We start from the raw sequence: 21,153 nt of genomic DNA on the forward strand, positions 1-21,153 counted from the left end.
TAATTTTATTTATTTTTTTATACAGCAGGTACCTATTAGTCATCCATTTCATACACATCCGTGTATACATGTCAATCCCAATCCCCCAATTCATCCCACCCCCACCCCCACCCCCCGCGGCTTTCCCCCCTTGGTGTCCATACGTTTGTTCTCTACACCTGTGTCTCAACTTCTGCCCTGCAAACCGGTTCATCTGTACCATTTTTCTAGGTTCCACATACATGCGTTAATATACGATATTTGTTTTTCTCTTTCTGACTTATTTCACTCTCTATGACAGTCTCTAGATCCATCCACGTCTCAACAAATGACCCAATTTCGTTCCTTTTTATGGCTGAGTAATATTCCATTGTATATATGTACCACATCTTCTTTATCCACTCGTCTGTTGATGGGCATTTAGGTTGCTTCCATGACCTGGCTATTGTAAATGGTGCTGCAATGAACATTGGGGTGCATGTGTCTTTTTGAATTGTGGTTTTCTCTGGGTATATGCCCAGTAGTGAGATTGCTGGATCATATGGTAATTTTTGTTTTTTAAGGAACCTCCATACTGTTTTCCAGAGTGACTGTATCAATTTACATTCCCACCAACAGTGCATGAGGGTTCCCTTTTCTCCACACCCTCTCCAGCATTTGTTGTTTGTAGATTTTCTGATGATGCCCATTCTAACTGGTGTGAGGTGATACCTCATTGTAGTTTTGATTTGCATTTCTCTAATAATTAGTGATGTTGAGCAGCTTTTCATGTGCCTCTTGGCCATCTGCATGTCTTCTTTGGAGAAATGTCTATTAGGTCTTCTGCATATTTTTGGATTGGGTTGTTTGTTTCTTTAATATTGACCTGCATGAGCTGTTTATATATTCTGGATATTAATCCTTTGTCCGTTGATTTATTTGCAAATATTTTCTCCCATTGTGAGGGTTGTCTTTTGGTCTTGTTTGTAGTTTCCTTTGCTGTGCAAAAGCTTTTAAGTTTCATTAGGTCTCGTTTGTTTATTTTTGTTTTTATTTCCATTACTCTAGGAGGTGGATCAAAAAAGATCTTGCTGTGATTTATGTCAAAGAGTATTCTTCCTATGTTTTCCTCTAAGAGTTTTATAGTGTCTGGTCTTACATTTAGGTCTCGAATCATTTTGAGTTTATTTTTGTGTATGGTGTTACGGAGTGTTCTAATTTAATTCTTTTACATGTAGCTGTCTAGTTTTCCCAGCACCACTTATTGAAGAGGCTGTCTTTTCTCCATTGTATATCCTTGCCTCCTTTGTCATAGATTAGTTGACCATAGGTGCGTGGATTTACCTCTGGGCTTTCTGTCTTGTTCCATTGATCTATGTTTCTGTTTTTGTGCCAGTACCATATTGTCTTGATTACTGTAGCCTTGTAGTATAGTCTGAAGTTAGGGAGTCTGATTCCTACAGCTCTGTTTTTTTCCCTCAAGACTGCTTTGGCTATTCGGGGTCTTTTGTGTCTCCATACAAATTTTAAGATTTTTTTTGTTCTAGTTCTGTAAAAAATGCCATTGGTAATTTGATAGGGATTGCATTGAATCTGTAGATTGCTTTGGGTAGTATAGTCATTTTCACAATATTGATTCTTCCAATCCAAGAACATGGTATATCTCTCCATCTGTTTGTACCATCTTTAATTTCTTTCATCAGTGTCTTAGAGTTTTCTGCATACAGGTCTTTGGTCTCCCTAGATAGGTTTATTCCTAGGTATTTATTTTTGTTGCAATGGTGAATGGGAGTGTTTCCTTAATTTCTCTTTCAGATTTTTCATCATCAGTGTATAGGAATGCAAGAGATTTCTGTGCATTAATTTTGTATCCTGCAACTTTAGCAAATTCATTGATTAGCTCTTGTAGTTTTCTGGTGGCATTTTTAGGATTCTCTATGTATAGTATCATGTCATCTGCAAACAGTGACAGTTTTACTTCTTCTTTTCCAACTTGTATTCCTTTTATTTCTTTTTCTTCTCTGATTGCCGTCGCTGGGACTTCCAAAACTATGTTGAATAATAGTGGTAAGCGTGGACATCCTTGTCTTGTTCCTGATCTTAGAGGGAATGCTTTCAGTTTTTTCACCATTGAGAATGATGTTTGCTGTGGGTTTGTCATATATGGCCTTTATTATGTTGAGGTAGGTTCCCTCTATGCCCACTTTCTGGAGAGTTTTTATCATAAATGGGTGTTGAATTTTGTCAAAAGCTTTTTCTACATCTATTGAGATGATCATATGGTTTTTATTCTTCAATTTGTTAAGATGGTGTATCACATTGATTGATTTGTGTATATTGAAGAATCCTTGCATCCCTGGAATAAATCCCACTTGATCATGGTGTATGATCCTTTTAATGTATTGTTGGATTGTGTTTGCTAGTATTTTGTTGAGGATTTCTTTTTTTTTTGCGGTATGTGGGCCTCTCGCTGTTGTGGCCTCTCCCGTTGTGGGCACAGGCTCTGGACATGCAGGCTCAGCGGCCATGGCTCACAGGCCCAGCTGCTCCGTGGCATGTGGGATCTTCCCAGACTGGGGCACGAACCCGTGTCCCCTGCATCAGTAGGTGGACTCTCAACCATTGCGCCACCAGGGAAGCCCTTGTTGAGGATTTTTGAATCTATATTCATCAGTGATATTGGTCTGTAATTTTCTTTTTTTGTAGTATCTTTGTCTGGTTTTGGTATCAGGGTGATGGTGGCCTCCATAGAATGAGTTTGGGAGTGTTCCTTCCTCTGCAATTTTTTGGAAGAGTTTGAGAAGGATGGGTGTTAGCTCTTCTGTAAATGTTTGATGGAATTCACCTGTGAAGCCATCCAGTCCTGGACTTTTGTTTGTTGGAAGATTTTTAATCATGGTTTCAATTTCATTACTTGTGATTGGTCTGTTCATATTTTCTGTTTCTTCCTGGTTCAGTCTTGGAAGGTTATACCTTTCTAAGAATTTGTCCATTTCTTCCAGGTTGTCCATTTTATTGGCATAGAGTTCCTTGTAGTAGTCTCTTAGGATGCTTTGTATTTCTGCAGTGTCTGTTGTAACTTCTCCTTTTTCATTTCTAATTTTATTGATTTGAATCCTCTCCCTCTTTTTCTTGATGAGTCTGGCTAATGGTTTATCAATTTTGTTTATCTTCTCAAAGAACAAGCTTTTAGTTTTATTGATCTTTGCTATCGTTTTCTTTGTTTCTATTTCATTTATTTCTGCTCTGATCTTTATGATTTCTTTCCTTCTGCTAACTTTGGGTTTTGTTTGTTCTTCTTTCTCTAGTTCCTTTAGGTGTAAGGTTAGATTGTTTATTTGAGATTTTTCTTCTTTCTTGAGGTAGGCTTGTATAGCTGTAAACTTCCCTCTTAGAACTGCTTTTACTGCATCCCATAGGTTTTGGATCGTCGTGTTTTCTTTGTCATTTGTCTCTAGGTATTTTTTGATTTCCTCTTTGATTTCTTCAGTGATCTCTTGGTTATTTAGTAACGTATTGTTTAGCCTCCATGTGTTTGTGTTTTTTATGTTTATTTCCCTGTAATTGATTTCTACTCTCATAGCACTGTGGTCAGAAAAGATGCTTGATATGATTTCAATTTTCTTAAATTTACTGAGGCTTGATTTGTGACCCAAGATGTGATCTATCCTGGAGAATGTTCCATGCACACTTGAGAAGAGAGTGTAATCTGCTGTTTTTGGATGGAATGTCCTATAAATATCAATTAAATCTATCTTTTCTATTGTGTCATTTAAAGCTTCTGTCTCCTTATTTATTTTCATTTTGGATGATCTGTCCATTGGTGTAAGTGAGGTGTTAAAGTCCCCCACTATTATTGTGTTACTGTCGATTTCCTCTTTTATAGCTGTTAGCAGTTGCCTTATGTATTGAGGTGCTACTATGTTGGGTGCATATATATTTATACTTGTTATATCTTCTTCTTGGATTGATCCCTTGATCATTATGTGGTGTCCTTCCTTGTCTCTTGTAACATTCTTTATATTAAAGTCTATTTTATCTGATATGAGTATTGCTCTCCGGCTTTCTTTTGATTCCCATTTGCATGGAATATCTTTTTCCATCCCCTCACTTTCAGTCTGTATGTGTCCCTAGATCTGAAGTGCGTCTCTTGTAGACAGCATATGTATGGGTCTTGTTTTTGTATCCATTCAGCAAGTCTGTGTCTTTTGGTTGGAGCATTTAATCCATTCACGTTTAAAGTAATTATAGATATGTATGCTCCTTTGACCATTTTCTTAATTGTTTTGGGTTTGTTTTTGTAGGTCCTTTCTTTCTCTTGTGTTTCCCACTTAGAGAAGTTCCTTTAGCATTTGTTGTAGAGCTGGTTTGGTGGTGCTGAATTCTTTTAGCTTTTGCTTGTCTGTAAAGCTTTTGATTTCTCCATCAAATCTGAATGAGACCCTTGCCAGGTAGAGTAATCTTGGTTGTAGGTTCTTCCCTTTCATCACTTTAAGTATATCATGCCCCTCCCTTCTGGCTTGTAGAGTTTCTGCTGAGAAATCAGCTGTTAGCCTTATGGGAGTTCCCTTGTATGTTATTTGTTGTTTTTCCCTTGCTGCTTTCAATAATTTTTCTTTGTCTTTAATTTTTACCAATTTGATTACTATGTGTCTCGGTGTGTTTCTCCTTGGGTTTATCCTGTATGGGACTCGCTGCGCCTCCTGGACTTGGGTGGCTATTTCCTCTCCCATGTTAGGGAAGTTTTCGACTATAATCTCTTCAAATATTTTCTCTGGTCCTTTCTCTCTCTCTTCTCCTTCTGGGACCCCTATAATGTGAATGCTATTGCGTTTAATGTTGTCCCAGAGGTCTCATAGGCTGTCTTCATTTCTTTTCATTCTTTTTTCTTTATTCTGTTCTGCAGCAGTGAATTCCACCATTCTGTCTTTCAGGTCACTTATCCGTTCTTCTGCCTCAGTTATTCTGCTATTGATTTCTTCTAGTGTAGTTTTCATTTCAGTTATTGTATTGTTCATCTCCGTTTGTTTGTTCTTTAATTCTTCTAGGTCTTTGTTAAACATTTCTTGCATCTTCTTGATCTTTGCCTCCATTGTTTTTCCAAGGTCCCGGATCATCTTCACTATCATTATTCTGAATTCTTTTTCTGGAAGGTTGCCTATCTCCACTTCATTTAGTTGTTTTTCTGGGGTTTTATCTTGTTCCTTCATCTGGTACATAGCCCTCTGCCTTTTCATCTTGTCTATCTTTCTGTGAATGTGGTTTTTGTTCCACAGGCTGCAGGATTGTAGTTCTTCTTGCTTCTGCTGTCTGCCCTCTGGTGGATGAGGCTATCTAAGAGGCTTGTGTACGTTTCTACACTCACTTTTTAAATATGTATCATTCACAAAATCGATTCTATTCTCAGACACAAGAATGTGCTTATTAAATTACGAGGTCCTGAAAGGGGGACTATTTCATATGCTTCATTCTCAGAGAGCAATGCAATAAAATGAGAAATAATCAACCAATCAATAAAAAGCACCAGAGGCATGGCTATTACAAAAATAATGCCTGGGACGGCAGGGCATGGAGGAGTGCGGTGAGTCCCAGCTGACTGCGGGCTGCAGCGATGTGCACCCGGGCGACGATCACAGCTGCGGCGCCCCCTCATGGGCCCCCAAGGACGCCTGGATGAGCACACACTCTAAGTATTTAGAAATGATGGAATTAGATATAGGAGATGCCACCTAAGTTTATATAGCATATTGGTTTACCTGGACCTCATGGAGAGTAAAAGTTGGCACATGAAGTAAACTGTGTGGGATTATCAGATCTCCAGCTCATCTGCCTTCTTAGTACTGAGAAGGACAAGGGTTACAGACAGTGGTGCCTACACCCGTCAGTGCTTCCCTCAGCCATAACAGGATAAGGGAGATCTTGAAGGCATCTCGAAAATTGCAAGGTGATCCAGATTTGCCGATGTCTTTTACTTCCACCATAGTGGAGTCTGACTCCACAATAGTCTATTACAAACCTACTGATGGATTTATGCTGCCAGATCCTCAAAATATTTCCCTTAGAAGATGACACCTATACTTCCCGATGCTTGCTCTATTCACACAAGATTGGATTGAGACCCCTCAGCCTGATTCATCTTTTATCTCAGACCTAGTCAGGGTTGACTTAGCTGGGCCCATTCTGTAAGTTTTCTTTTCAAGAATAAAACTTTCCCAGATAGAGGAATTAATTTTATTGAAAAATATAGGCCAGTTGCTCTAGAACTTTCTCATCTGGAGACAGTTTAATTATAGTTGTACACAAGTTTATGCCTAGGGTGTGCTCAGAAGGGTAGAACATTGCTGAGGCTGCTACCTCTTTCCATTACTCAACCCTCTCAGTGCCTTTGGGTCACTATAGCTAGCCTGGAGTGGCATTTCATGCACACTTTGACACCCGGAGAGTTTCCTTTGTCTGCTTTTTCATCCCCAATAGAAAGTATTCTTTCAACTGCTTTTTTTCATGTTGCAATTACTGTTACTTCCCTCTTTGGTTGACTTTAAATCAAAACTAAAAATATCCTTCTCCAGAGTGTAAAATTAAATGTCTAGATTAATAGGGACCAGAGAATTGCTACCTACACGAGTACTGGGTCTCTTTTTCCATTCTTATTACCACCACCTGTACTGTATCATAGCTAGAATATTACAAGGGAGATAGTAGGGGACAGTGTTAACCTTAAAAACATCTTTCTTAAGTAGACCCAGGTTTTCCACCTTTGTTAATACCTCCCAATTAAGTTGCCTAAAGTATAAACAATTATATGGAAAAGATGTTTCAAGTGACATTTTGGGGCATATAATAGTCCAAATTATAAATGACTTAAAAGTTTAAGGCAAGGCTGAGCAAAATTTTTCTGGAAAGGGCCAGAAAGGAAATATTTTAGGCTTTTCAGGTCATATAGGCTTTCTCACAACTTCTCAGCTCTGCTGTTTGTAGGACAAAAATAACCATAGACAGTATCTAAATGAATGGATATGGCTGTATTCCAATAAAACTTATTTGCAAATGCAGGGCCATAGTTTGCCAATCCCTGGTCGGGGGAAATAGTCAATAAACATATATAGCTAATGAATGGTATGTTATGTATCCATTAAAAATTAATAATGAATATACTGAAAAACATGAGAAAATATTTAGTAACAAAAAGCAAGATACAAAAGTGTATGAATGCATACGATTATGGCTATAAATAACACACCAAGTATATAATAAAAAGATGACAAAATAAATTACTAACTGGTTATAACAGGATGGCAGGGCAGGAAATGCATGACTTTGTCTTTCTTCAATATTTTAGTTTTTCTCTATTTGTATTACTTTTATAATAAAAATGTTTTAAAATAAATAAATAAAAATAATGCCTGGATCAGAAGGGAACAAATGAGTAGGGAAAAAAAAGCAATGAAAATAACAAACTTACAGGATACTGCCAAATAGGGACTTGAAGGAAAAATATATTGCTCTAGATATTCCTATATTCAAAGTAAGGTATCTGAAGCATTATGAGAGAAGACTGTGCTTAAACTAACCTTAAAAAAATGTAGAAAGTAGCCAGCCACAAGAAGGAAGAGGGAGATAAAATCCAAAGCAGAAAAAAATTGGAAAAACACAAAAAGCAAATCTGGTGAACATCTTAATACATGCTAAGAGAAACGCAGTTCAAAGTATAATCGCTGCAGATGATTTCAGAGAGTATAAAGAGCAGTTAGCAAAATTAAAGTGGAACAATAATGGCTGCTTATTTATCAGCTTATTTATCAGCTCCGATAAACTCTTATCTTTACAACAACCCTGTAATAGAGAGAATTTTTTTCTTCATTTTACTTGTAAGGAAACCAAAGCTCAGAGAGAATAGGAATTTAGCCATGAATGAAGCTGTTTTCTCTACACCCAGTTGTCTCTGTTGGGAAAAGAGACAAAGCAGAGAAAAGGGAGAAAAGGATGTGAAGGGCAATGATGGCGAGCTCACAGCCCAGACTTCTATGCACAGTTCAAAATGATCATTATAAAAATCTATTAGAATTCAGTCAAATACAAAAAATTACCTATGATTAACATATGATAAACGTTTGAATAGCTTAGTATTTTCTTCAGACTCTCCAGGAATATCTACTTTGTACCTTATTCTCCACCCCCATTATTTCATTAAATTTCTTTTTTTTTTTGGCCACACCATGCGGCTTTCGGGATCTTAGTTCCCCTAGCAGGGACTGAACCTGGGCCCTCAGCTGTGAAAGCAGGGAGTCCTAACCACTGGATCACCAGGGAATTCCCACATTAAATCTTTATAAAATTCTGAGAATGGCATTTTTACTTATCGCTGTTTAACAGATGAGGAAACCGAGAACTAGAAAAATGAATGACCTGCCAAGGATCATATAGCTAGTGAGTGGTAGGGCTGAGACTCACCCTAATGTCTAGTGTTTCAATATCATAGGATTTTTTAAAAAATTAAATCTATTATTTTTATTTAGACATAATTTATACACCACCAGAAATCCACGTTTCAAAGGCTACAACTCGGTGATTTTCAGTATAGTCACTCTCCTCCCCCAGCCCCTGGCAACCACTAATTTATTTTCTATTTCTATGGATTTGCTTCGTCTGGACATTTCACACAAATGGACTCATAAATATATGGTCTTTTATGTCTGGCTTCTTTTACTTACCGTGTTTTCAAGTTTCATCCCTGTTGTAGCAGGTATCTCAGGATTTAAGAGTTAGGAGAAAACTTATTAGACATCTTCTACCAAATCCTCTCACTTTACAGATGGAGAAACTGAGACTTAACATACCCCATAAATTCAGTGACACCCAAGTCCCCTACCTCCTAATCCTGTGTTTTTTCAACACACTACTAATACCAAGACAATCAGAATAATAAAAAAGAGATTCCACAAACAGATAAAAATATCACATTAATCTGACATACCATATATTAGAAAAAGCATAGGTAAGAAAATCTGGTATCTTGTTAAAGGTTTTCCATTGCTGTGAGGAATCCCGTAAATCATTTACTTCACGCGACACCTGAATGGCGCCAGATGCTTGTGCAGGGAAACAGTGTGTTGTGGCCACAGCATATTACAGGACTTGAAGTTAGATTTTACTTTCTATGTACAAAGGTAACTATTTAAAACAAAAAGTCTTAATTACCCTTAGTGAAAGTTCCAAATTTTCTCCTCCCCAGAGATTCATGCCCTTGTCGTACTGTCCGATTTCATTAAAATAATGCCTATTTATAGCAAAAATTCCTCCAGCCATTGCAGGTGACCTAAAAAGGACACACAAATATTAAATTTATTCCATAAATTCAGTCATTATGGATTTTGGCCAAAGCCATATTAAATATTAGTGATAACAGTTAAAAACTAGAAAACACCCATACTAACTAACACCAAAATTATCTTAATATACACTGAAGTATGTAAAATTACTAAGGTAAAGTCACAACTACCACAAAACAGGCAACAATAGCTTTAACTTAGCTCTCGTCAAATTTTGTAAGCAATCTATTCTAAAACGTTGTCTCGGTGACAGGGAAAATTTTCTTTAGTATGTGAGCTTCCCACAGCGATGATGATTGAATTGGGTAGTGGGAATTTAGAGATCTCCCTTTCTAAAGGCATTAAGTGAATTGCCATATTTACTTCTGGGAAAACCATAATGTTACATAGCATCTTTTTTGGTGGGCCAACAGCAGAGCCCAATAATACCAAACTATGTAGTTTGAAAATAATTACAGATCCATTCATTCATTGTTCCAAAAAGTCTATGTAAAGCCACTATGATGTGTTAGGGATAAATTAGTTAATCAACAAGCAAAGGTGGAAGTAGGGAGACTAGTTAGAGGTTGTGATGGTCCCAGAGGAAGATGATGGCCTCTTGGATAAGGATATAGCAATGAAGGAGATGAGATGTGGCTGAATTCTGTATAGGTTTTGAAGATGGAGCCAGCAGACTTGCTATGGGTGGGATGTGCAGGGTTGGAGGAAGTTTGGCCTGGATAACCTGGAAGATAGCGTTACCAGGCACTGATTTGTTTGTTTGTTTGTCTGTTTTGACCGCGCTGCAGCATGTGGGATCTTAGTTCCCCAACCAGGGATGGAACCCGTGCCCCCTACAGTGGAAGCATGGAGTCCTAACCGCTGGACCGCCAGGGAAGCCCCTAGAGTTACCATGCACTGAGACGGGGAATGCTACGGTGGAACGAAGTTTTTGGTGGGAAGATTCAGTTTTGGACATATCTGAGGTGTCTGTTCAGCATGAAAGTGGAGATGCCAGTAGGCAGCTGGATAGGGGAGTCTGGTGTTCTGAGAGAGGTCGGAGCCTGAGAGTCACCAGTACAAGGTGGATGAGAAGCAATGGGTGAGCGAGGGGAGGTGAAGAGGACAGAACCCTGGGCACTTCAGCAGTGAGAGGTCGGGGAGAAGAGGAGGAATCAGCAAAGGGCATGGAATAAACCAGCGGTGAAGTAGGAGCCAGAGCTGGGGCCTCTGGTGGTCTGGAGGCCATGGGAAGAGTGCCCGTCAAAGAGGAGTGAGAGGCCAGCAGCATGGACATGGCTGACAGGCCACGTGAGACTAGGACTGAGGACTGGACAAGACAGTGTGAAGCTAGCGGGGAGGGGAAAGCCTGACTGCAGTGAGCTTAAAGTTGAGTGAACTGTTTAACAGAACTGGAGAGAGTGATACCGACGACTCTTTCTAGGTGGTTTAATACAAAGGAGAGAAAAGGAAAGGGGAAATGGCTGATAAAATAATTTTATTTTTTTAATTGTGAGAGAGAACAGCATGCCTGTAGTCTGCTAGGAGTCATCCTATCTGGTAACTGGACGAAGCTGGTCCCTGCATGTCCCCCTCCGTGGGGGCCACGAGTGTCGTTGGTAGAAGCTTAAGGCCACGATTTTCCTTGCTTGTTCTAAGTTTCACCCACCTTTTATTTTTGTCATTAGAACTATTGTAAGTAGGGGAAAAAATATATCTTCAGATATGAATGCTAATTCATGGCTAATACCTAAAATTAATTTTTTTCCTTTAACTCTTTAAAACAACCTATTTTTTTCTTACATATATTATTATACATTATAATTGTATTATAATATACCATATGTATAATATATATTCCATATGTAATATATACATATATAATCACACAATTGGTATTATACTGATTTTTTTTAATTGAAGTATAGTTGATTTACAATTTTGTGTTAGTTTCTGGTGTACAGCAAAGTGATTCAAATAGACATATGTATATATTATTTTTCAAATTCTTTTCCATTATAGGTTATTACAAGATACTGAATATAGTTCCCTGTGCTATACAGTAGGTCCTTGTTGATTATTTGTTTTATATAAGGTAGTGTATATATGTTAATCCCAAACTCCTAATTTATTCCTCTCCCACTTTTCCCCTTTGGTAACCATAAGTTTGTTTTCTATGTCTGTGAGTCTGTGAGTCTGTTTCTGTTTTGTAAATAAGTTCATTTGTATCATATTTTAGATTCCACATTATACTGACGTAAGTTTTTTATGGCCTGATTTTTTAAAATTTAACATATTGTGAGAATTTTCCTTTTTAGTTAACTAGCCTTCAAAAATTTTAACTCTATAATATTCTACAAAATATGAATATACTTTTTTAACCATTTCAATATTGAACATTTATGTTGTTTTGATTTTCTTACTAAAATAAATATTGATACAATATATATTTCTGGACCTATCTCTCAACTCCTTAAAGATAAATTGTAAGAAGTAGAATTATTGCATTAAAGAATAAGAATATTTATAAAATTTTTAATTTATATTGCCAAATTTTCAAAAAGCATTTACAAATGTATATATACTAACAGTGTATTAGAGTTCCAAAATGTTACTTTTCAGCAACTGACTCTTAGAAATCCAATTTCCAAATTGAATTTTTACAGCCTAAAAAATACTTAAAATGTGAGATACAGAAATATTACAAAAATTATAAGTCAATTTTTTGGTAAATGGAATATTTCAGCTACTTCTTACTAAAAGTAACTTCATTTTAGATTACTTTGAGATGAACTCAAAAGACTGATGTTTTATTTTTTAAGTTTTTAGTAAATCATGATTTTTACATATTAAGTTTTATTTAAATGAAGTATAACTTTGTTCTTTTTCATCCTGAAGTCTGTAACATTAACAATAGCTACCATTTATACTGATCCCTTCCTCTGTGTCAGGCCTTTAGTTATGTGCTTTACAAGTATTGGCTCATTTAAGGCCCTCAGTAATCCAGAGAGGTAGGTATTATTATTATCATCATCATTTTACAGATGAAGATACTGAAGCTGAGAGAGGTAACTGGCCCAGCTAAGGGCTGCCTTTTTTTTTTTTTTTTTTTTTTTTGGTCGCACCTTGTGGCATCTGGGATCTTAGTTCCCCGACCAGGAATCAAACCTGTGCCCCCTGCCGTGGAAGCGCAGCATCTTAACCGCTGGATCACCAGGGAAGTCCCCTAACGGCTGCCTTAATTCACAACTCCAGGGATGCTAATTACCTATAGTCTTTGTGAACAGTGCCTTCTGGAAATGTGCAGTGCACAGCCTGTGCAGCTGTACATGGCAGCCCTAAACAGCTAACAAGTGATGGCTGGGGCAGAGGAAATATCAGAGTCATACAAAGTTATGTCATACGAAGAGTCATTCGAAGTTATACGAAGGAATCTGCATGTTATCCTAAAGGCAGTGGAAAGACAATAAGCAAGACGGGTGACATGTGCAAAGTGGGGTTTCAAGAAAATTAACGTAGCAACAGAGAGATGGGAATGAAGAGGAGGAGCTGTAGGCCAGACTGTCCCTTAGGGTGTAGAGTCTAAGCCTGGAGCAGTGATGGCTTGGGCCATGAGGACTGTCAGAGAGATGGTCAGATGTGATATGAGAATCATCACAAAGGACGGGTCTCCTGGAGCTGGTTAATCACTGGATTAGAGAAGGCAATGGGAGATCTGGAAGATGGCTATACGGTGTTCATATGTGGTCATGCTTAATGGCTGCATAATCCATTACAGTTCTGGCATAAAGTATTGATACTATATGATTTCCCAATCATTCCTCCCAATTCTTAGGTAGTCTTTATTTCATCCTTGATTTAAGAGGTCAGTTTGCTTACTAAGAGTAGGGGTTCAGGGCAGGGGCAGCTATTGGGATTAAGGGAAATACTAAAGTGGAATGGGAATACCCACTTCTGGGAATGAGTGGATAAAAGGATTGCAAGGCAGCATGAGGCTGGAGACCATCAATGTGCAGAAGAATCAATTCACATCTCTTAAAGGAACAAAGGAAATAGATGGTGGAATTGAACCAGGGTTGGAGCTTTGCAGGGCTATCGTGGCAGAAGTGCAGTGGGATGTGGCAGAAGAGAAGAGAATTTATAGATCAGAAAGTCTAGACCACAGAAGCAGAAAGAAAACTGTGAGGGGTAAAAAGAGAAATCAAAGAACTGGACATCTTGATGATGTCCACGGGTGGGCGTGGGGGGAACAGAGGAGGAAAAAGCCAGGAGGGTCCTGGGTTGTGGCCAAGGAGAGGGATAACTGGTAATTTAGAAGGTGAAGATCCAGGGTATGGCTGTAGGAATAATATTAAATATCTAACATTTATACAGTACTTATTATGGACAGATACTGTTCTAAGCTTTGATATATGTCATTTAATTCTCATAAGAGCCCTGTGAAGTACTGTTATTCTCCAGACTTACAGATAAAGAAATAAGGTGCAGAGAGGTTAAGTAACTCGTTCAAGATCACACAGCTCTAGCTAAATTAAAATAGAGGCAAAGATCAAGGACTTGCTAGGCTATGGTGTTAGAAAATTGACTCATGTGGTTTGTAAAACAAAGAGGTTAACATTAAAGGAGAAGTGAGCCTGGTGTCAAAGTTATCAGTAAATGTGGGGAGTGATCTGGAGGAAGTCTCTTGAGAAATAACCTCATAAGTGCAGTTAGAAGTCATAACATTCAAATGATTCTCACATTTAGAAATATATTTTCCAAGACTGATATTCCAGGAAAATCACATTCATCTCAACCTATAAAATTACAGATGGAAGCACTTGGATAAATATTTTATACATGAATTTGGCAAAGACATCGACTTTTTCTGGGCTATCCACAGTGCTAGTTTTTTGGGTTTTTTTTGCGGTACGCGGGCCTCTCACTGTTGTGGCCTCTCTCGTTGCGGAGCACAGGCTCCGGACGTGCAGCTCAGGGGCCATAGCCTCACGGGCCCAGCCACTCCGCGGCATGTGGGATCCTCCCCAACCGGGGCACGAACCCGTGTCCCCTGCATCGGCAGGCGGACTCTCAACCACTGCGCCACCAGGGAAGCCCAGTGCTAGTATTTTGATCATTGATAAACATGCAACTTGTTCCGGAGAACCAAGTCCACATTTTAAAGCTGGACCTCTGAAATCAAAGGGATACTGACCATGGTGGTATTCCGAACTGGGGTGAGATGCTCATTCCCAGTGAGCGAAACTTAAAGAAACAAAACCTACCACATTCTATTATTACAGACTTCTAGAAACAAGATAAATAATAAAATATTTCTCTTCATTAAGCTTATGAAATCAAAGTCATAATCTCTGAAAGCTTCCCCCTGCTCCCAACACCTATGTGCTATTTTTCCATTACCAGAAGAAATCTCACCGGATAGGTCTAGTAGGCCCTTCTGGTCCATCCATCTCATAAGAGAAAACATGATCCCATTTAAATTGCAGATACCAGTTGAAAGCTCCCCTGACAACAGGAGAGGGCTGGTATTCCAGGGTCACATAATCAATGACATCTATCAGTGGACACACCACCATTCGGGGGTCCTTGGCAATGGCACTCAGCAAGGGCTCCAGCCATACTTTATTCACTTCGCAGTGGCTATCCAGGAACACCAGAACATCCCCTGGGGAGGCAAGAACAGGCGAGTGTTAGTGCATGTGTAGGAAACACCTGACAACCCGAATCACGGCGACAAGCATTTGTCCAGCATTTACTATGTGTTTGGCTATTAAGGTGCTTTCAGCTTCACTGGCAGGAGACAAGAAACACATATTTTATATTGTATCAAAAATGCAGGACATCATGTGCCACAGATACGCAGAAGAAGCTGGTGAACTGTGGGTTAGAGAGGAGTCTGGGGAAGATTCTAAAGAAGCAGATGGAACCGAGCTGACCTTCAATTTTAAAATGTCATTTTATCTCAGCCCAGATTGATCAACCCAATGTCGCAAATGTTTACTGCAAGGAAACCTTCCTTGGTACTTAGTTTGATGCTTGGGATGCAAAGATGCATAATTACTTTTCCTCTTGAATTCAAGCTTTAGTGAGGGTCTATTCTGCTTTGAGAACATGGGAAAACCTGGCATGGCCAAAATAAAGAATATGCGTGTTAAAATATATTAGGTGGTCTCAAATTGGAAGGGACCTCAAAACTCAGGGGCAGAGGTTAGACTTTTTCTTGTAGCCAACATAAAATCATAGGAACGTATGAAAACATCCTATGTTTAGATCAGAAGACTTAGTATTATTAAAATGTTTTATAATCTCCCAAATCAATCTACAGATGCAATTCAATCCTTATCAAAATCCCACTGGTTCTTTTTACAGAAATTGATCCTAAAATTCATATGGAAAGGCAAGGGATCCAAATTAGCTAAAACAATCTTGATAAAGAAGAACAAAGTTGAAGGATTTCCTGCTGTCAAAACTTACTAAAAGGCTACAATAATCAAAACAATATAATAGTGGCATAAGATACTTATAGACCAAAGGTATAGAGTTAATGGTGCAGAAATAAACGAAGCATCTATTGTCAATTGATTTCTGAAAAGGGTACCAAGACAACTCAATTGGGAAAGAATCATTTTTTTCAATAAATATCCTGAGACAACTGGATATCTGCATGAAAAGAATGAAGTTGGACCCCCTAACTCATACCAAACACAAATATTAAGTCAAATGGATAACAGACCTCAAAAGGTAAGAGCTAAAACTATAAAACTCTTAGAAGAAAACAGGCATACATTTTACGACCCTTGAGTTAGGTAATGGTTTCTTAGGTATGACACCAAAAATACAAGCGACAGAAGAAAAAACAAACAAACAGGTAAACTGGACTTCATCAAAACTAAAAACTTTTGTGGTTAAATAGATACCATGAAGGGCTTCCCTGGTGGCGCAGTGGTTGAGAGTCCGCCTGCCGATGTAGGGGACACGGGTTTGTGCACCGGTCCAGGAAGATCCCACATGCCGTGGAGCACCTAAGCCAGTGCGCCACAACTACTGAGCCTGAGCTCTAGAGCCCACGAGCCACAACTACTGAAGCCCGCATGCCTAGAGCCTGCGCTCCGCAACAAGAGAAGCCACTGCAATGAGAAGCCTGCGCACCGCAAAGAAGAGTAGCCCCCACTCGCCACAACTAGAAAAAAGCCCACGCACAGCAACGAAGACCCAACTCAGCCATAAATAAATAAGTAAATAAATAAGTAAGTAAATAAATAAATCTATAGGGAGGACTGGTCCATTCCCTGCCATTGGTTACAAAACAGAGCAGGCCCCAAGACTTCTCTGCTCTCTTAGGTTAATTGGAAGTCTTATTAGACAGCGGAAGTTGAAAACAGTCTCAATTCAGCAATTAGAATTTTCAGGCCCCTGTTACAATCGAAGCTTCCCTGCCTGCATGCAGACCCACCCCCCAACCAGGTGGCCCTGTGGGAGGGTCACTTGCTTTTGCATTAAATCTTCTTAGCTCTTCCTTACTGGTCTCCTTCCCCAGCTTACCCTCTGTGGTTTCAGACCTCACTAAAGCCAAAGGAGGGTAAGAGACAAGTGAATGGGGCAGGGAAGTTCTTTCTTGGTGAGAGAGCAGGGTGCTCTGAGCTGACTCCTTCTATTACAGTGTGGCTGCACGGTGATTTTGAGGACCACCCCCCTTCCCATCCTTGGTAGTCTCTTATCTGCAGTTCCCATAAACTGGGCAAATGCATTCTATCCGGGTGGTCTAGACTCCCACCTCAGCAACTTAGGGTCCTGTGTTCGACCTCTAGCTTCTCCTCTGCTGAGATCTGTCCATCCTTCTAGATAGCCCCATTGGACATGATCTAAGATGACCTTTATTGCTCTCTTACCCAAACATCCATTGTCTGAGCAAACTCTGCCATCAGAACAGATACTAACACTGAAGCAAATGTCCTTGGTTCCGTAGCTAGCCACAGCCCTTCTTTTGCCCTTTTGATTCTCAGGTGAGAAGCCAACATCCGTTCATTTCTCTTCACCCCCAAAAGGTTTCTGGTTTTGTTGTACTGATGTCTGAGGATGTGCTGAGCCCCCAACACAGGAAATTCACATCAAGTTCCTCTCACCAGGATTTAGCAAGCAGCTTTCTCTAAAAATCATCTCTAATTCTAACGATCTGATTCAGTGTAGCTGAGTTTGCTTCTCGGATATCTATTTTGAAATTTCTTTATGGTACTGTGTCCGACAACTCACTTTGGAATATAACATCTGTTGTCTTCATGCCTCAATCAAAACTGAGCTAAAAAGAGCCCCATTTTTAAACATATATAGTTTTTTTTTTTTACTGTTGGCAGCACACACACTGTTCAATTAACACTTTGCATTTTTCACTTAAAATAGCTTCTATAATATTACATAACACAAACATTTTAAAATCATGTCGGCTAATTTGATAGGTGAAAAATACCATCTGTTTCTCCAAAGAAGATATATAAATGGCCAACAAGCACAAGAAAAGATGCTCAACATCATTGGTCATTAAGGAAATGCAAATTAAAAACACAGTGAGGTACCACTTCATATCTACCAGGATGGCTAGAATTAAAACAAGACAAAAAAGACAGAAAATAACAAGTGTTGGTGAGGATGTGGAAAAATTGGAACTCTCATACGTTGCTGGTGGGGATGTAAATGGTTCAGCTGCTGCGGAAAACAGTTTGGCAGCTCCTCAAAAAGTTAAGAAGTAGTACCATGTGACACAGAAATTCCACTAATAGGCACATATTAAAAAGAATTCAGGGACTTCCCTTGTGGAACAGTGGTTAAGAATCCGCCTGCCAATGCAGGGGACACGGGTTTGAGCCCTGGTCCAGGAAGATCACACATGCCACAAAGCAACTAAGCCCATGCGCCACAACTACTGAGCCCGCAGCCCGCATGCCTAGAGCCTGCGCTCCGCAACAAAAGAAGCCACCACAATGAGAAGCCCACGCACCACAATGAAGAGTAGCCCCCGCGGAAGGTTCGGAGCCACGGAGAAGAGTGTAGCGACAGGGGTGCAGAGGGCAAAGCGGAGAGGTTCCCGCACAGAGGATTAGTGCCGACCAGCACTCACCAGCCCGAGAGGCTTGTCTGCTCAGGTGCCGGCTTCTGTCGGATCCCAGGGAGTGGGCTGGGGTTGGCGGCGTGAACACAGCCTGAAGGGGTTAGTGCGCCACGGCTGGCCGGGAGGGAGTCCGGGAAAAGGTCCAGACCTGCCTAAGAGGCAAGAGACTTTTTCTTACCTCTTTGTGTCCTGGTGCGTGAGGAGAGGGAATTAAGAGCGCTGCTTAAAGGAGCTCCAGAGACGGGCGCGAGCCGCGGTTAAAAGCACGGACCCCAGAGGCCGGCATGAGACGCTAAGGATGCTGCTGCCGCCACCAAGAAGCCTGTGTGCGAGCACAGGTCACTCTCCACACCCCCCTTCCGGAGCCTGTGCAACCCGCCACTGCCAGGGTCCCGGGATCCAGGGACAACTCACCCGGGAGAACTCACGGCGCCTCAGGCTGCTGCAACGTCACGCCGGCCTCTGCCGCCGCAGGCTCGCCCTGCACTCCGTGCCCCTCCCTCCCCCCGGCCTGAGTGAGCCAGAGCCCCCGAATCAGCGGCTCCTTTAACCCCGTCCTGTCTGAGCGAAGAACAGACGCCCTCCAGCGACCTACACGCAGGGGCGGGGCCAAATCCAAAGCTGAGCCCCGGGAGCTGTGGGAACAAAGAAGAGAAAGGGAAATCTCTCCCAGCAGCCTCAGTGGCAGCGGATTAAAGCTCCACAATCAACTTGAGGTACCTGCATCTGTGGAATACATGAATAGACAACGAACCATCCCAAATTGAGGGGGTGGACTTTGGGAGCAGAGATATATTATTTTTTCCCCTTTTCCTCTTTTTGTGAGTGTGTATGTGTATGCTTCTATGTGTGATTTTTGTCTGTATAGCTTTGCTTTTACCATTTGTCCTAGGGTTCTGTCTGTCCGTTTTCTTTTTTTAGTATAGCTTTCAGTGCTTGTTATCATTGGTGGATTTGTTTTTTTGGTTTGGTTTTTCTTTCTTTCTTTTTAATTACTTGAAAAAAATTTTTACTAATTATTTTTTGTTTTTTATTTTAATAACTTTTTTAAAAAAATATTTTTCTTTCTTTCTTTTGTTCTCCCTTTTATTCTGAGCCGTGTGGATGAAAGGCTCTTGGTGCTCCAGCCAGGCGTCAGAGCTGTGCCTCTGAGGTGGGAGAGCCAAGTTCAGGACATTGGTCCACCAGAGACCTCCCAGCTCCATGTAATATCAAACGGCAAAAATCTCCCAGAGATCTCCATCTCAATGCCAAGACCCAGCTCCACTCAATGACTAGCAAGCTATAGTGCTGGACACCCTATGCCAAACAACTAGCAAGACAGGAACACAACCCCACCCATTAGCAGAGAGGCTACCTAAAATCATAATAAGTTCACAGACACCCCAAATCACACCACCAGACGTGGACCTGCCCACCAGAAAGACAATTTCCAGCCTCATCCACCAGAACTCAGGCACTAGTCCCCTCCACCAGGAAGCCTACACAACACACTGAACCAACCTTAGCCACTGGGGGCAGACACCAAAAACAACGGGAACTACGAACCTGCAGGCTGTGAAAAGGAGACCCCAAACACAGTAAGTTAAGCAAAATGAGAAGACAAAGAAACACACAGCAGATGAAGGAACAAGGTAAAAACCCACCAGACCTAAAAAATGGAGAGGAAATAGGCAGTCTACCGGAAAAACAATTCAGAATAATGATAGTAAAGATGATCCAAAATCTTGGAAATAGAACAGAGAAAATACAAGAAACATTTAACAAGGACCTACAAGAACTAAAGAGCAAACAAACAATGATGAACAACACAATAAATGAAATTAAAAATTCTCTAGAAGGAATCAATAGCAGAATAACTGAGGCAGAAGAATGGATAAGTGACCTGGAAGATAAAATAGTGGAAATAACTACTGCAGAGCAGAATAAAGAAAAAAGAATGAAAAGAATTGAGGACAGTCTTAGAGACCTCTGGGACAATATTAAATGCTGAACCAACATTCAAATTATAGGGGTCCCAGAAGAAGAGGAGAAAAACAGAGGGACTGAGAAAATATTTGAAGAGATTATAGTTGAAAACTTCCCTAATATGAGTAAGGAAATAGTTAATCAAGTCCCGGAAGCACAGAGAGTCCCATACGGGATAAAACCAAGGAGAAATACGCCAAGACACATATTAATGAAACTATCAAAAATTAAATACACAGAAAAAATATTAAAAGCAGCAAGGGAAAAACAACAAGTAACATACAAGGGAATCCCCATAAGGTTAACAGCTGATCTCTCAGCAGAAACTCTGCAGGCCAGAAGGGAGTGGCAGGACATATTTAAAGTGATGAAAGAGAAAAACCTACAACCAAGATTACTCTACCCAGCAAGGATCTCATTCAGATTTGACAGAGAAATTAAAAGCTTTACAGACAATCAAAAGCTAAGAGAATTCAGCACCACCAAACAAGCTTTACAACAAATGCTAAAGGAACTTCTCTAGGCAGGAAACACAAGAGAAGGAAAAGACCTACAATAACAAACCGAAAACAATTAAGAAAATGGTAATAGGAACATATATATTGATAATTACCTTAAATGTAAATGGATTAAATGCCCCAACCAAAAGACATAGACTGGCTGGATGGATACAAAAACAAGACCCGTATATATGCTGTCTACAAGAGACCCACTTCAGACCTAGGGACACATACAGACTGAAAGTGAAGAGATGGAAAAAGATATTCCATGCAAGTAGAACTCAAAAGAAAGCTGGAGTAGCAATTCTCATATCAG

At 40.0% G+C, this 21,153-nt stretch overlaps 1 protein-coding gene and 1 pseudogene across 1 annotated transcript in view; one reads left to right on the forward strand and one right to left on the reverse strand.

Annotated features, from left to right (window-relative positions):
* The window catches only part of GALNTL5 (polypeptide N-acetylgalactosaminyltransferase like 5), a 73,026-nt gene that overhangs the window by 12,756 nt on the left and 39,117 nt on the right, over nucleotides 1-21,153 (reverse strand). The window contains exons 6-7 of the mRNA XM_027101462.1: nucleotides 14,682-14,931; nucleotides 9,157-9,274 (exon numbers count right to left, since the gene is read on the reverse strand). Of these exons, the coding sequence (XP_026957263.1) occupies nucleotides 9,157-9,274; nucleotides 14,682-14,931 (368 nt within the window). The remainder of the gene's footprint in view (nucleotides 1-9,156; nucleotides 9,275-14,681; nucleotides 14,932-21,153) is intronic.
* LOC113617907 (tRNA-splicing endonuclease subunit Sen15 pseudogene) lies at nucleotides 5,527-6,330 on the forward strand (annotated as a pseudogene).

This window comes from Aethalodelphis obliquidens, unplaced genomic scaffold (assembly GCF_003676395.1).
Source record: "Aethalodelphis obliquidens isolate GAN/ISIS:26980383/991018 unplaced genomic scaffold, ASM367639v1 scaffold5, whole genome shotgun sequence".
Classification (NCBI taxonomy): domain Eukaryota; kingdom Metazoa; phylum Chordata; class Mammalia; order Artiodactyla; family Delphinidae; genus Aethalodelphis; species Aethalodelphis obliquidens.